This window comes from Lontra canadensis, unplaced genomic scaffold (genome assembly GCF_010015895.1).
Source record: "Lontra canadensis isolate GAN:19392208 unplaced genomic scaffold, GSC_riverotter_1.0 scaffold158, whole genome shotgun sequence".
Lineage (NCBI taxonomy): Eukaryota > Metazoa > Chordata > Mammalia > Carnivora > Mustelidae > Lontra > Lontra canadensis.
The window spans coordinates 2011731-2028920 of record NW_022631152.1 but is presented as its reverse complement, the minus strand read 5'-3'; the positions used below and the strand labels follow the sequence as shown (position 1 = coordinate 2028920).

General features: G+C 42.1%; 1 protein-coding gene across 1 annotated transcript in view; it reads right to left on the bottom strand.

Annotated features, from left to right (window-relative positions):
• CACHD1 (cache domain containing 1) overlaps positions 1-17190 on the bottom strand; it is a 200322-nt gene that overhangs the window by 24889 nt on the left and 158243 nt on the right. Inside the window, exons 9-15 of the mRNA XM_032844869.1 lie at positions 16462-16695; positions 12364-12513; positions 11464-11587; positions 10323-10440; positions 6071-6239; positions 1630-1772; positions 769-950 (exon numbers count right to left, since the gene is read on the bottom strand). Of these exons, the coding sequence (XP_032700760.1) occupies positions 769-950; positions 1630-1772; positions 6071-6239; positions 10323-10440; positions 11464-11587; positions 12364-12513; positions 16462-16695 (1120 nt within the window). The remainder of the gene's footprint in view (positions 1-768; positions 951-1629; positions 1773-6070; positions 6240-10322; positions 10441-11463; positions 11588-12363; positions 12514-16461; positions 16696-17190) is intronic.

The window sequence follows — 17190 nt, the reverse complement described above, 5'->3', positions numbered from 1 at the left end:
TCAAAAGGATTCCAATCTCTTCTCTCTGACTGTAGCAGGACAGGAGGTCAAGAAAATCTGAAATTCTTCTGTAAGAGACGCTCAACTCACTATACATTTGAGCTTCATAAGATCTATAGTATAGATGTTTTAGAGCCTGATATAAAAAGAAATCAATAAATGAAGTAGAAACAAATAGAATTTGGCCCATGAAACTGCCCCCTGGACTGGTACGGACAGTACAAATGATAGCCAACTCACAAGTGACTCAGTTACTAAGCAGCATGAGACCAGAAATCCTGTTTTAATGCCCAAGTTGCCCTCGTTCTAGACCCCCTGACTAGCTTTTGTTTTTGAAAATCTGAGTAAAAATAATGCACAGAGGTAAAAAGAAAAAAAAAAAAAGGATTTATACTTGTTTACTCTTCATAGGTCATAGAAGGGCTGTAACTTGATGCCATCATCATGTGCAGGGACATTAAATATCCCCACTACGGGCAAACTGCACGCAAGGCAGGACTCACAAAAATGCTAGGAATTGAAATGGCCAAGTAACAAAACATTTCAGTCTCAAAATTTCAATGAAGAGATAAAAACGTTGTCAACAGAGGAAACCCACAAAGCTGTTGTTAATACTGCCTTAAAAAAAAATAAGACTCAAAATATGTTTTCACTGCCATGAAAGCATCTGCTTTACTGTGTCTGCCTGAAGTTGCTTTATTGTATGTACTTATCATGTCTCTCCAGGATTTGGGGGAACCTTTGATAATGGAAGCCCCTAAAACTCACCATTGTCTCCTTGTGGGATCAAATGCTTTGTCCATGAGGGAACCAGGATAAATTCTAAGGACGCCATTGGGCGTTGCTATGTAACGGCGGACAATGTATGTGTTCAGGCTACTCATTTCCATCTGTGTCATCCATTCATCTGTGACGTGGCTGGTGGCCATTACTTCATTCCTGACAGAGAACTGGGAAACAAAGGAAGACATAGCAGGGATCCTTTAAGACGCACATGAAAAGAGAGTGGGCTGCTGGCAGGGCTTCCCAAAGCTCTCTTGCAGAGAAGCCAAGCCCAATTACTTCTCAAAAATCTTTCCACAGCAGACGGATACAGCCAAACTTGGTGAAAACAAAAGCTTACTGAATCACACAGTAAATGTGTGATTTACTCAGTTGTTCATCCTAGCGAGGCTCTCTGCGTTTAAGAGGAAGGATCCTATATAGTGAAGCATTACACACACACGTACACACACATGCACACGTACACGCACACGCACCCTGCTACACCTCTGCTCCTTAAACTTCATCATGTTTATCTCAACAGACCATGGGGGCACTTTACTTCTTTCCCCTGGGAAAAACAGGGTTGGGAAAGTTCCATTGATCTCTGAATCACACCCCCCTACCTAGAAAACCCCTAGTGCATCCGAGGCCTGAAAGAGATTCATCTGGCCCACAGGCCTTCTTAATCCGCCAGAAGGGTCAGCGCCAACCAGCCTCCTGGGGGCCACACGCTGCCTTTCGGGCTCTCCAGCTGAGAGGCACAGACCCAGGGCTGGGCTTCCTACTTCAAAGGTTCCCCGCCAGTGCCCCCTCCCAGGCCTGTGGAGGGGCACCCCAGAAGCAGGGCCCTGGGCCAGCACTCACTTTGAGCCCTGGGTTAGCAATGAGACGGGTGTTGTCGCTGAGGTAGGCCGTGTAGTGCTCCACCATGCGCTTTGTCTCCGGCTGGCTGAGGTGTTCGTAGGGAGAGGAAAAGCTGCCGGCGGACAGCATGACGGTTGGACTTTCTGAAAGAGAAGTGAACAAAGCAGGTCTGAGAACACCGAGACTTCATCTCGGGCCCAAAAAAAGGCATCACGAAGGCTCTGCCATTCTGTTAGCCTTGGTGGCTTAAAGTCTTCCATAAGGGAAGCGAAAGACTTGACGCTAGGAGGCGTGAAGAAGGAAACAACCCTCATTCTCTCCCTTCAGGCAGTTTCTAGTCGTGAGTGAACCAAAGAGACAAATGTACAAATAAACTCATGTGCTTAAAATATCTTAGATCTACATATACTATCTCACACTTCTTGGGGTCAAGGAGGCAGCACAGGGCCATGGAGCCACACTGGTTGAATCTGGGCTCCACCGTTTCCTGTCCACGTGATGCTGGATAAAGTTGTAAATACATGTGATGCTTTTGTCATCTGCAGAGTCAGAAATTATGGCACCAAACTCACAGTTACGGGGAGAAGTACATCAGTTATTTTATGCAAAGCCAATGAGTCAAGAAATGGAAAGCACGTAGGGCGGTGCTTGGCGCATGACAAATGTCTTGTGAGTGGTAACTACTATTACTCATATGGGTACTGATGTTTCAAAAGAAGGAAAAATGGAATGGTGGAGTCAAGGCAAAAATAAAAAAAAAATTATTCTCTCAGACAGGAATAGCCAAACTTGGCATAAACAAAAATTTATAGGCCTAGAATAGTTACTGTATATATAATTCAATTGCTGGCTCAATCTAAGAGGAAAGTCCAGTTCTCTATCTAAGACATAAATCTTCACAATGAATTACATTATGAAACAAAACACCCCATCTCTGTGAAATTTCTCCCTGTCCAATTCTGTAGTTTCGAAAGCCTTTGGAAAGCACTGTCTACGATTCTGTGTCTAACGTCATTTAAATCTACAGGTCATTTTTCACTCCTTTGATAGTTCTCACTCATAGTGCCTTAGTTCCTGGTGGCCTGGCTATCTCTGACCGTATAGGACATTGTACTTAAAAAGGAATTTGTACAGAAGAGTAAGGTCCTAAGAGGATGGGGGATGTCCTTCCTCTAGAAAGGACTGTTATTTGATTCTGCTGGGCACCAAACCCCAGGATGAGGCAGGGTGGTAAGGTGGAGGCTGTTCTCAGTGAGACAAGGGAATGCTGGCCTCCGTACTTCAGTGTGGGACTTTGATATTCAACTAGTCCATGACTAGTTCCTGTGTGAGGTCCCTTAGACCACTCGGGTGAACAGGCATCCCAAATGAAGGACTTTTTTAGTTGCAATCACACACCTACCCTAAAGATGGTAGTTCTTTAGGATCTCTGCTAAAAGACGTGTATGCGGTGGGTGAAAGGGAGGGTTTTCACGTGTTAGCCTCCACATTGCAGGGGCCTTGGATTTGAATGCTGCCTCTCCTCCTAGCCTTAAGAAGCTACTAGCTTATTTCCCAGCTGTTTAACTTAACAGTTTGATTTCCCAGATTTTTCTTCTGGATTGGTAAATAAGTGCATTGCAAACTTGGCTTTACATACAGTCTTTCTTCTCTCATTTCTTATATTCCCCTGGACTTTGGTCTAGTTCCTAGTTATCATGTTAGTTTTGCTACTTTTCAGAAAGATTTTTTTTTTCCACGTTTCCATCCATTTTCAGTTTTCCTCAGTAGGATAGGACAGAATTACGTAGTCTGCCATTATCAGAAGAAAGTGCTTGTAGTGATGCTATGTCTGATTTAATTCTCATGATACCATGTGGGACAGCCGGGGAGATTAGTATTATAGTCCTATCAAGGAGAAGAAAACCAGAAGCTTAAAAGGTTTGGTTGCCTAGCAGCGTGCTATGGATTCATGTGCATATGCTCACGGGGCCTTCTGGGCCAAGATGCACCAGACAGAGAGGACTGTCCCCCTCTAAGAGCTTAGGAACCAGTTGGGAGCATAGAAATTTTTAAAAAGAGGAAAATAACAAAAAAGAGAGCAATACAATAATGTAATAAATGTCAAAAGGCAATCCATAAAACTTTCAGGGACAAAGGAGTAGGGCCAGAGGTTCAGGGGAGACACACTTTGGGAATGGGCCTTTCTTGTACCCACAGAGACTTGGCATTTGAGCAAAGGCCGCTGCAGTGACTTGGATCGAGGGAGAGAAGAACCAAGACACAGGACCCAAAGCTTTGTGTGTAGGAGGTAGACACATAAAGCTATACTCATACATGTATACTTAACCGCACTGGACAATGTACAGTTAAAAAATTCATCTTTGTGCACTGAGACAGGCAACGCCCCTCCTTCAGCTCTCCGGCTGGCGCTCCGACGAAGATTGAACACCTCACCTCCAAATCCCCATTGTCGATGAACTTAGACAGACACCACTTATTTGCCATCGTCTCCCTTCTTTCTCATTCCCTTTCCATTATAGTTTAAGTATCTTGCTTCGTTTTTCATTGCCAACTGATACTAAACTGTCCTTGATGACCCCTTCAGGGGTCCTGAGGAGGTTCTACTGCCAAGGTGAAGTTGGATGGTATAGCGGAAGGATTGTCCGGTGAAGTCAAACCCTGGCCTACGGTCTGTCAGTGTGATCTAGAATTAATCCATTCGTCCCATGTTAAGTCTCTGAGTTGATAAACTCTACGTTTTATGAGCCCCTCTCTGACGCAGCACCGCCCAACTAGAATATGAAGCAATCCTCAAGTGTAATATAAAATTTTCCAGGAGCCACATTCAATAAAAACAGGTTAAACTAATTTTCCTAGTGTATTTTATGAAATCCAATATTACCAAAACATCGCTTCACATAAAAATTAAGTATTCTACATTTGAAGTAAATCTCAACTTGGACTAGGCACGTTTCGAGGGCTCCACAGCCACAGTAACGGCTACCATTATGGAATAGTGTAGCAGGAAGGGACTGTGCAAAGGAGATTGAAAAAAAAAAAATCTACTTGAGCTTTTTTCTCATCCAGGAATATTATTGCACTTTTCGATCTCAAATTTCAAAAACAGTGACCTCATCTTGTCAGTGGTTGTGTTGACCTTGTTCCCACAGTATTTGAGAAAATCATGCCAATCTTGTTGGCTATTCAGTGAGTATTTCTTCAAAATATGAATTAAAGGGTACACATGCTCTTTTGTGTAAAAACAAAAGACAAAACCCCAAAACCTAAATGAAAACCAAAGAAAATGTAAAAGCCTACCTTTTCTGACCGACCTCTCTGGCCTTCCTCAAGTTGTCTATGTTGCTCGAACGTGCCATAGGAGAGACAACTCAGTCTGGCCTGCTCTCCTGATCTTAAAACCAGACAGAAACTCTATAGGATGGAATTTAAAAGATGGAACCCGAACACAAGGGCTCTGTGTGGCATCTAGGGACTGGGGACTGCCATCCTTGATCCTCTTCCTGCCTGTGCCCCTTTTACTCAGCTTGCCTGTGGTCTAATGAGTCTTAGTTTTTTGAACCCGAAGGATTCTCAACAGTGAAAAAGAGAATGCCTGTTTGTAGTACTAGGAGTACCACACAAATGCCCAGGATGTGCCTGGCACGTGGTGGCATGCGATAAGAGAGGTGGCCCCTTGGCACGGGAGGAACCTTGCTACTACTACTTGACCTATTACTACCTCTGTAATAGGTCAACTCAAATGATCAAAGTAAAGTACATGGTACCTACACATGTCGACTCCCTTTCCCTTCCTTTGAATTATTTGTCTATTTCCTAAGCCCTTTTTGAAGACAGGGACCTGTGGTAGACACAGATATGTTATATCGGAATGCTACCCTCGGACCCCCTTTACTATTTCTCCACCTTTTACCCCCTAGCCCTGTATTCCTTTATCTCCGTCTCTCTGTGCTTGCCTCTAATGGGTCATACTGGGTCATACTCCTAAAACCTCTCTGCCTAGCGTTAGCAGAGAGCTGAAAGATACAAAGGGATATGAAAGTCCGGCTCCCTCTCTCGAGCCTGGGCAACCTCTGCAGTGTCATTTACACTCCAAAACCCCCATACAGGAACAGGATGAGGCTGGAACTTCACCTAAGATCAGGCTCTTGCTTGCTTTCTCCTTGGTTATCCTATTTCCCTCCCTTCTTCCCCTGTTTCTCCTTAGAGCCCATTCTGAAGAAATCAACACCCAAACCCCTCGTCTTGTTATCTGCTGGAGAACCAGATCCACGGCAAGGCCTCCCATCGTTTCCACATCTGTAGCCTCCGCCCGGCACTGCTGCCATTCAGTATCTGGGTTTTTGTGTGGTTCAGGTTGGTTTTTTAATTCAAACGGATATTTACAGTGAGGGGCTATGAGTCAGCCCACGAAGGACGCTGGAAAGAGCAGAAGCTTTACCTAGAGTGGCCAGCTGTTTGAAGTGAAGGCAAGCACTAGGTTGGCCCAGGAGGTCCAGCCGGTGGTACAGCAGCTTGCTGCTGGGGACAGTGTTGAGGTTCTTCAGTTGTTTGACAGGTATTTCCGGTTGTATCACCACAATACAGAGAATAAAGGAAGTGTCCTGAACCTGGAAAAGTCAATAAAAAATTTCTAACAGAAAATAAAGGTTCCTAGGGATATTGACTTTGCCTACATTATTTTCTGCTCTCTTGATCTCTGTCCCACATAGAAATATATTTGACAAGGGAGTAAAAGCCACGAAGATGGGGTGATAAACTATCTCTGGCAAAAGGTTACATTGTCTATTTTCTCTTTTCCTTTCTGATTAAGGGAAATAAATGTATGTAACAGAAAATCATGGAGCTAATGAAGGGATTAGAATGGAGTCCCTGTGAAACAGCAACCCCACACCTCTTTTGCTTTCTTAGGTGAACAGATCCAAGCCGGAACATGGCAGAACACAGCACTTACTTCTGCTTGGGTTTGAAATGCATTTTAAAATACAGAGTTGGTTTTGCAATGAGTATTCCGAGAACTGACTGTTTTGAAAGCCAATTATGAATATACACATGCAGCTCATACAGAATCTGCTTTATTCATGTATTCCTGACTAATGCTTTCTCCCTTTCTGGTTGGAGATGAACATGATCTCAGACTCATGAAAAATATGAATCCCATGGCTCCCTCACAAAGCCTGCCTGACTTGTCATTTCAGACCACAGTAGGCAAACATGCTATAGCTTAGCCTAATTTATTAAACTCATATGTACAAACAGGAGTACTTTCAAGTTCACTTTGCTCTTAGAAACAGATGCTTAAACGAACTTATTGGGAAGAGTGTCCACCAAAGAATTAAAACAAAACAAAACAACAACAAAAAACAAGGCAACCTACTTAATTCTAGATCCTTAAATTAAAAATACAAGATAGCAGGGACACCTGAGTGGCTCAGTCAGTTAAACATCCATCTTCAGCTCAGTCCTGACCCTAGAGTCCTGGGATCGAGTCCAGCACTGGGCTGCCGGGAGCCTGCTTCTCCCTCTGCCTGCCGCTCTCCCTGCTTGTGCTCTCTTTCTCTCTCTCTGACAAATAAATAAATAAAATCTTAAAAAAAAAAAAAAGAAAAGAAATACAACATAGCCAAACTTCTGTAAGTCCATTACATAAGGAGATGGGCACATTCTACTTAAGAGATGGTGGGTCAATGAAGGCAAAGTGTGGTAACTAGTTAACTTAAAACTAAAGGACAGTGAGAACTAAAGCAGCCCAAAGGATTTACTTCATGATCAAGGAGAAATTTTTAAGTAGGCAGGGTTAGAGTTAAGTGTAATTTAGGATTTATGAAGATGGTTGCAGAATCTTTTCCAACACAGGAGAAATGTGCATCTCTGTGGGATTGCTTTCAAGGACTGCTGTCAAGGATATTCAGTTAGATTAGCAAATTTAGTTCTTTCCCCCCCTGCCTTCCCCTCCATTAGAAAATGCTAGCATCCTGTAGTGGCACTTAGGATTTCCCCTCTCCTCATCTCACATAGCCAATCCCTTTGTTCCTAGGAACCAAGAGAAAAAAACTTTCCCAGAGTGACCAGAATGTAATTGTAGAATAGGGGCTCTTCTGTAGGAAAAAAATGTAAAGGTCCCCTAAGCATCTGAATGCAATACTTCAGAAATAGTTCCTCACTGGAAAGGAAAACAGATTTCAATACAGGTCTTTTTATCATGTTCTTAGTTGGGGAAAAAAAAAAAAGTCTTTGCATTAAGGAACCAGAATATTTCTAGAAGGGCTCTCCAGGATGGGCGAGTGGTTTTTTTTTTCCCCCACTGATGGCCCATTGGGATTCATGTTTTGAAGTGAGCCCTGCCTGTGTCACACAGGAACACAGTAATACCTTCTGAAGTCAATCCTTTCTTCTGTGTCAGCGTGCAGCCTCCTCAAACGCTCAAAGATGGACTTGGGCTGCACAGCGACAGAGTAGTAATCTCTTAACGCTGCCAACATAATCTCTCACATTCTATTTAAATTAATTCAGTGAAATAATCCATCAGTATCTGCTGTATCTATGGATGCTAAGCAGTTTAAATAATCATTCTCAACATAAGCTGAATCTACTTGAATTACATTTAGTAGAAGAATCCATTTTATTCCTGAAGACAAGAGGAGTATCTGCTTCCCCACTTCTAAAAGTAACAAAAAAGAACTTAAAATTGTGTGTTCATATTTGCTGGGTAACCAGGCAAGCCTCTCTGTAACATCTACCTCATTGTTTATTACCTCTTTAATTTTTCACTTACTAGTGATGTTCTTGACAACTTTGGAGCTCTGAGAAGGCTAACTACATGATCATAACCATTTGGCTACCCAGAATGGCCAGAATTTATCAAGACCACTGATGAAAATCTTAACAAGATAATACTTCTTTCCAAAATGTTAATACTGGGTTTATTCACTGTGCAAAAAAGGTCTTAAAAGTGTTCGTATCTCCTTCTTTCTCTTTATTTTCTTAAGGATTTTATTTTTAAGCACTCTCCACACGTGGGGCTCAAATTCACAACCCTGAGATCAAGAGTTGCATGCTACACCCACCAACTGAGCCGGCCAGGTGCCCTATCCTTAAGGGAGACATTTTCTTGGGATGCAACTGAGTTGCTTTCAATCGGAACATACTAGAGGTAAACAACCTCCAATTTCAAATATAAAAATATTTTTCAATGAAATATTCTGGGGGTGTGGCTTACCCTTTCTGATACGAAAATTAATTCATCTTTATGTTAAAATGTATAAAAATAAGGGTAGATGAGGCAATCTTCTTTAAAAAAAAAAAATCCTGAAAATGAGCTGAACAAGTTTCAAAATAGACTGACCACTTTCAAATCTGTGTTACCAAACAATAAAAAAGATCAGTAGAATCAGGCTTGTAGATTGTGAATTTCTCAAAAGATTTCATTTGTTATTTTGTTTGCTTGTTTCCCTTGTAGAAATCAATGTTGCTATAATGCTTTAAGAATGGAACAAGAAGAAGAAGAAAAAAAAGAATGGAATAAGAAGGTCAGAGGAGAATCCTATCTACAGGCATGTTGGTTTCTTCGAATTCCTGTTATTTTTTGCCAGACACAGACACTGGATTGAGTGACCTGTCCGTATCCACCACTGGACTAGATGCTTTCTGGGGACAGAGAAAGTATCATTCCTCCTTATCCTTCTTAGCTCACTGGGAATGGTCAGTAAGTCATTCTTAAAGGGATGACTATATAGATCCATTTGGAACCCATGGGTTAAACACCAGATATGGCCAAGGAAGGGAACATCTAATATGACTGCGTTTTAAATTTAGCGATTAAAATTGATGATAAAAAAAAAAAAAGTCTGCTCTGCTTTTGGCCAATTACAGTATGAAGGGCCAAGTAACAGCATTTCTTTTTAGCTGGGAAGAGGGCGTGAAGGGCAGCAACATGAATAATGTGGGCAGCGTGGGCTTGAACCTCTGACTCCTTGACACCTGCTCTCTGAAAGAGACTCATTAAAGGACACCAAAGGAAGTGGGGCCACAGACGGTCACTTAACTGTCCATCTGCTGGTGGTGAATATGAATAATCCAGATTCTAATCTGAAAGTTTCTTTGCCTTGGAGAATGTCAAAAGAGGGCATTTATGCTTTCGTATTTCCCTTTCAACCCCTAACTGCCACAATCTGAGCGTAAAATGATAAAAAAAAACCAAACAAACAAGAAACAAACAAAAAAAAAAAACCACCACCACCACCACAACAACAAAAAATCACTTCACTGGATATAATCTAAAGGTATATTGATAGGAGGACTGTTCAGGGAAGTTTGGTCCATCAATGCAGTGCCACACCACCTAGCGAGTAAACGTGCATACACAAGCCCAACTAGAGCTGCCTGTGTAGGAACAAAGAATGTTCTGGAAAGTGATAGAAGTGGCAGCTTCTGGGGAATGGCAGGTCAAGGGTAGGAGAGAGGGAAGGGTGAAGTTTACTTTTTCCTTGGGATCCTTTTATACAGTTTCACTTATGCCACATGAACGATGATTGGTTTTACCCATAACATAGGAAAAACCCATTCTAGGGCATCTTCCTTTTCCCTATCACTTGAACACTGATTAGCAATGTGATCAGACCCAGGTGGCCCGGAATTCCTGCAAAGACAGCAATGCACTCCCCAGCTCCTCAGGTGAAGTGTCCCGAACTCACCATCTTCCAGGCATAGCTCACATTGTAGGCCTCCTTTCCAGTGGCTCGAAGCTTGTTTATATGCCAAGACAGGGATGAGTTCACAGGGACTGCGATGATCTGACTGCCCAGAGGGAGGCTGCATTGGCAACAGAATGAAATACTTCAGGCAAAAGATAAAATTAAGCACTTAATTAAAGGCAGGGAAGAAGCTGTGAGTCAATGACCACCTCCTGATTTTGAAAAGCAATGAAGCTCGTCACTTTTGAAAGAGATAATGTGAAACCTTCAATTTTGTAAAAGCATGATGTCAGCTCAGCACTAAAGTATTCCTTGCTCTCTTCTCCTGCCCCCCACCCCCCACCAAATTCTAATTCTTTCCAGAGACAAACTTCTCTGGACTCACTGTCATTAATTTACAACCAATGAGCACAAAGACCCATTTCTCTATAGGTTACCATCTGCCAAAATAATGTATCACGGTTGGAAAAAATCCAATCTGTTTTTTGTTTCAAAAGAAAATGCTGTATATGATTGTGCTGTCAACGTTGAATGGACACTATTTTGCCAAGCTATTTTTTGGCACGCTGGTAAGCTGGTCCTCAACTTAACCTTTTATTTTGCCAACATTTTTCAATTTAGTACAATTGGAGTTTTTCTTAAATGAGGTAATATATATCCGATTTTACAATTAATGGCAATGTGAACACAGAATCTGATTTACAAGACATTTTTCCCAAGTAATAGTTTTAAGAGACCATTCCTGTTTTTATACAAATAAAATTTTAGCTACTGTTTCTATGAAAAATTTACTGAGTATACTTTTAATAACATTAATTTATATACTTTTTAAAAAAGATTTTATTTATTTATTTGACAGAGAGAGAGAGAGAGAGAGGTGAGAGAGGGAACACAAGCAGAGGGAGTAGGAGAGGGAGAAGCAGGCTTCCTCCAGAGCATGGAGCCTGATGTGGGACTGGATCCCAGGACCCTGGGATCATGACCCAAGCTGAAGGCAGATGCTTAACAACTGAACCACCCAAGAGCCCCTAATTCATATACTTCTTTTATATCATATAATAAACACTAATATTTTACCTCAAAAGTTCCTATTTTTTTCAGGAAAAAACCCAAAATACTCCAACTTTCACCTTTTCCTTACCTTAGGATATTTTGCCGAACCAACTCAAATTTTGGGATATTTTCATAATGAATGATGTCAGTATGAAGTGGGGGTTCTGATAGTAAATATGGCCTGGTAAGAGATGGGTGCATAAGTGTATACCCTGAAATAAGAGAACAAAAACACATGCTATGGGAAACATGACAGCTGTAGGAAGTACAGATATCTAATGTAAGTGCCCATCATACATTTGAAATGTGGGATATTCCATATGCAACATCTCAGGAAGTAACTCACCCGTCCAATAAAAACGGAACTTGTTTTATGTGTTCTTGCGTAAAACTCTTGAAGTGTAGAAAGATGCCTTAAGTCATGGAACAACTGTCTAATCAAGAATATCCTGGAGGTACTGGTCACTGGGTTTTATTTTATAAAAATGTTCTAATCGATTACATAAACCTAATGCCAGTGAATATAAAGATAATGATATAGAAAAATAAACTCCAAAGGATCACATTCTGTGCCATTCAATCCTCAAGTCTAATTTCTTGATGTTGAAGTAACTGTTACCTACTCCTTAGCACAAAATAGAAACAAAGGCGTTTTGTTTTGGTTTTTTAGAGAGACAGAATCTTAAACATGCTCCCTGCCTGCATGGAGCTCCATCTCAGAACCCTGAGATCACGACCTGAGCCAAAATCAAGAATTGGATGTCGAACGGACTTAGCCACCCAGGTGCCCCTAGAAACAAACGCCTCATGTTTAGATTCATTCTGCCATCTTTATGGTTTCCACTGCACAGGAATAGTTCTAGTCACAGTAATTTTCTATAAATATTCTAATTTTCCCAACTTTATTAGTATCAGAATATCTACAGATTATTTTCTTTAGGTTACAAAAAAGGTCATTCTTTCCCATGATTAATTGTTAGCAGATTACCTTTGTCATCTATGAGAAAAGTATAGGAAGCCAAAGAATCTTGGTAATACGTCACGTCTTCAAGGATGTAAGCCAAGTTCACGTCCACGCCTACAATTCCGAGAAGCAGGTTTCCAAAATAACAGGGTTTACTTACAGTCATTATCAAACCTATGGGTTAAAAGACAAAACAATCCGAAGGATAGCAGAGAAGGCACTGGACAAAGGCTAGAGCTGTGCTCTAGTGAGTCATGAAGGCTACGATCGGCCATCTCAGTTCCGCTTGGAAGAAATGACCTGTGTGATCCAGGAGCCAACCCCTGCTTCTGTAGACAGCGTTACGTGAACAAGTCTGCGGGGCACAGGGAGTCTTTTGTGGGGTTCGGATACCCCAGTTAATCTTGGAAACAACTTAGACATTTTCCACTATTTCTTCACCTAAGAGGACATGACATTCCAGATCGGTACAAAACAGCAGTAGTACTTACGTCATGATTCTGTTCCCTCAGCTGGGGAAGACCCAACAGAAGGTGAAAGACCATGGGACAAGGATGCTGAAAACTTGGGTTCTAGCCTCACTGTGCCCCTTTATGTACTGTACGTAAGACATGGGCATAACTCTGTGGAGCCCAGGTTTCCACATCTGCTTAAAGGACACAGTGGTAACTGCTTTACTGATTTTTAGGGGCAGATAGACAAAAAGAGATTATTCTACTACTATAATCTATCAGAAGACAAGATGAAGCAAAAAAACCTGGGAAGGTAGAGAATCTAGTAAGATCTGACTGATTACAACTCCAAGCAGCTCAAGGAGACACTAAGTTTCCAAAGAACTGTATTTTGGGTCACGTGGGTTGTAAAGTCCTCGACTTTTACCTAAAGGGCTAGACAGTAGATACTTTAGGCTTCCGGGCCAGTTTCAGTTGCACATACTTTAAAAAAAAAAAAAAAGGCTTTGGAAATATAAATGGCATTCTCAGCTCCCAGGCCATACAAAAACAGTAAGATAATCAGGACAGGGAAAAGCAAAGGCAAAGAAAATGTACAAGAGGAGAGAGCATGAGCAGTGGGGTCAGTGCATGGCTCTGCGTGTCCGGACCACTGGGCTCTCCTCCTGAGGTAAGGGGCGCTGCCTCTCTGAATGACTCTCTTCATGGGTCAGAGACAAAAAGAGCTCTAGCACCCCCAGCAGTGCCACAATCCTATGGTACTAAATAAAAACAGAAACAAAAAGATGGCTGGTTCCTCTCTATTTTACACTTGTATTTTCCTGCTCTCAACAGCAGGTTCACACCCTAGTGGCGTATCAGAAAGCCGTTCTTCTATCAACTCCCAGGAAAGGGACAGGGATACTTAAAGATCCCTGCAAAGAACAGACTTCCACAGAGAAACGCATGTGAGGTCCACTCCAAGTATTACTGAACGTGCTAGGGTTGCAAAGGCCAGTGAAACGTACCACTGGGCAGGAGGAAGTGCGTACAACACTGAAAAACTGTGAGAAGTTATACCCAGTTATAAGTTCTGGGGATGTAAGATACAGCGTGGTGACCATAGTTCACAACACTGTATCATATATTTGAAAGTGGCTAAGAGTTCTTAAAAAGTTCTCATGACAAAAAAAAAAAAAATTTTTTTTTTTTTTTAACTATATGAGGTGATGAATGTTAACTAAGCTTACTGTGGTGATCACATCACAATATATACGTGTCATTATGTTGTACACCTAAAATGAATGCAATGTTTTATGTCAGTTATAAATCAGTGAAACAGGAAATAAGAAAAGTTGTACGCTCTCTATTATAATTTCAAATGCAATCTTCAGGCAGTCAACAGAAGGTTTCAGAAATGTACTTTAAGGAGGTTTTTACTCAGGTATCCCTGGACAAATGGGTTATAAATGATGGGAGGAATGCTCGAGGGCTGGCACACAGACAGAGGTCATGACCTACATGCCATGCTCCCCTGGACTTGTGTCTAAGATTAAAGCTGTTTTCATAGAGCAGTGAAATACAACAGAAAGACTCTTGAGACCATACGCTCACTTCAGATTTCTTTGGCTATGTTGAGAATAAGCCTGAAAAAAAACCCCACAATCTTACTTCTCAATTATCAATTTGGACGGAAGACTCTTCATTCCACTGTGGCAAATAAAGTATGCTAAGCTCTTGCTACACTTAATGAAATCCCTAAATGCCCTCTCTACTTTAACCCAAAGCACACAGATTTACTTGTTGAAAGAAGTACGTCCAGTCACCAATACTTTAATCTGTGGGGGTTCTGAACGAGAGCCATGCAAACATGGGGTTCCCCAGGCTCAGGATGCCCATGCTGGGGAGTTAGAGGAGATGCTATCCACCCATTCCGGGGACTGAGAAGACAAACATGAAAGGCACATTCTAGTAGGGGAATGGGACAGACCAGTAAAGCAGTCACTGAAATACACCGCAGAGGATTCAGAAAACAGGCCCTGAGGAAGGGCCTACTCTTTGGGAAGCATCAGCCAACGAGGAACCAAAGATAGGCCCACAATTTGACTGAAAGCTTTTACGGTGACTCTAGGGGTGGCAGAGGTGAATTTTAGAAAAGGTCCTCTCTACCTGATATCACTAATAGTAACAGGATTTGACTGCATAAGCCCCTAAAGCTTGTACAGGATTTGGTTTCCACATCTGCCTTTGTTCCTCTGACACAGTATTAACATGATTCATTGATCCGTCTTTCTCTTATCAGACTTCCATGCTTGCTGAGGGTGGGATGTGTGCCTTACCCATCACTGCCTGACACAAGGCTTGGCTGGCACTCAATACTGTGGGCTGGATGCATAAAAGGTCACTTGCATTTCAAGCTCGACCTTTTCTTATGAAAGGAAATAACTTTATCTGTAAGTGGGAGTTTCTATCCTATCCCTGTCTGTGGGCTCTGCCAGAATTTGGAAGGATAAAAAAATGGACATGTAGCAGAGGTTACCATATTTCTTCCTTATGGGGGAAAAAAAAAACATGCTTACCTCATTTCTAGAAAACATACTCTATAGGCCTGTTACTTTTTATACGTAAGTTTGCTCAGGATATCTTTCTTTGTGAGAGTTCCTAGTTATTGGGACATAAAAACAGGATCTCATGTGGTGATGGTGTCTACCTGGCTAGTCAGCACCTTCCTTTCCATCCTGTCAGAGAAGAAAGGGAAGCGTGTTGGGAAGGGATAAACAAGAAGATGAGGAGGGAATGAAGGCGGCTGTACTCTTCCTGAGCATACAGGCTGGCCAGCCGCTACTCTAGGTGCTTCACATACATTAGTGCATGTTCTCTTCACGACTGCCTTGATGGGAAAGTCCTTCCCATTTCATAGATCAGGAAAGATAATCACGTGAAGGTTAAAGCACTTTACCCAGCATCATATTATGAGTCACTTGTGACATCAGGATGGTGACTATGATGACAGTCATAATAAAAAGTAAAGGTCATTCATCAGTAAGAGCAGTAATTATTACTGAGAGGTATGCCAGGGACCAGGAAGTCTTCTAATCCTAATAACCTGAAAGATATATTATATGAAAAACATGACTACATTTTGAACAGGTGACCAAACGGGAATGAATGAATGAGATTAAATGAATGATCAAGGACAACAATTTAAGGGGTAGAGTGGGGCTTGAAAACCTCTTACGCCAAATCTGTACTGTCCGACCACACCATGCTGCTCTGGCTTTCAGGCTGAATCTTAATCACTTCTGAGATCTACTGTCTGCTCTGTAAAGTCACTCTTTCGTTCCAATTCAACAGCTTTTGGATATTGGGGAATCCTCAGTAAGCCCTCACAGCAAGCAAACCCATTATGCTGACCAAGGCTCAGGCAACGTGGAAAGAAATCGGGCTGGGGGTTTCTGTCCTAAAACACAGTCCTAACGGACGGATGGCAGAGGGCTGTGCCACCGTCTGACCAGAGACCGGGGGTGGGGGGGGGTACGGGCAATAGGGAGGGACACTGTTCCCCTTGCTTGTTCAGACCCTCTAACACTCACAGGCCAAGTGCTGAACACCATTTAGAAGTTCTTGCCTTGATGGACTCATGTCCGTTTCTTTCCCCCTTACTTTAGTAGGACGTCTTCCCCAGACTCACCATCTCCCATCTCATCAGAGAAGGGAAGGCTAAAGACCGCTTCATCGATCATCCGGTTGGGAAGGTTGGTATAGAACCTGCCGACCGTGGTCTCCAGGTTACTCAGCTGGTTCAGCACCATCATGCTTCCCTTAATCACAGGCAAGGCTGTCCGATCCAGCACACCGTACTTCCCGGAGTTCTGCTCAGCCAGATCTCTCAGAAAGGCCAGCTCTTTCAAGCCAGTCACCCCATCTGAAATGGAAAGCCAAAGGTAGACAGTGTAAACCAAAATGGTATATGTCTACACAATAACCGGGCCAATCAGGTTTAATAAGGGCACGGAAATCTTGCCATGCCAAAGGGGTCTTGCAGAGTCAACCTGGATCCAGGAAACAGCTACCAGATTCTGCTGAGGAACAAAGCATCAGGCATAGTCTTTCCTCAAACAGTCAAGAGGGCAAAGGGATTCTTCAAAAGGCAATGATGAAAACCACACGCGTTAAAAATAAAGAAGCCCCATTTGGCAACGATATGCTTTCCCTTAAAAGTTTAATTTTTCTGCATTTAGTATTTGAAAGCAAAGGTAGTGATTAAGAAATCTGCATTTAAATTAGATGAAGATGTAAGAGTTTTAAAGGATAGAGGTTTATCATTTCATTTCTTACCTCTTCGCCTATTAAACACTTGCCAAAGTCTCATGGAACTAAATGGAAGAATTATGTATTGCATTTAGTGATGCCTCCAAAC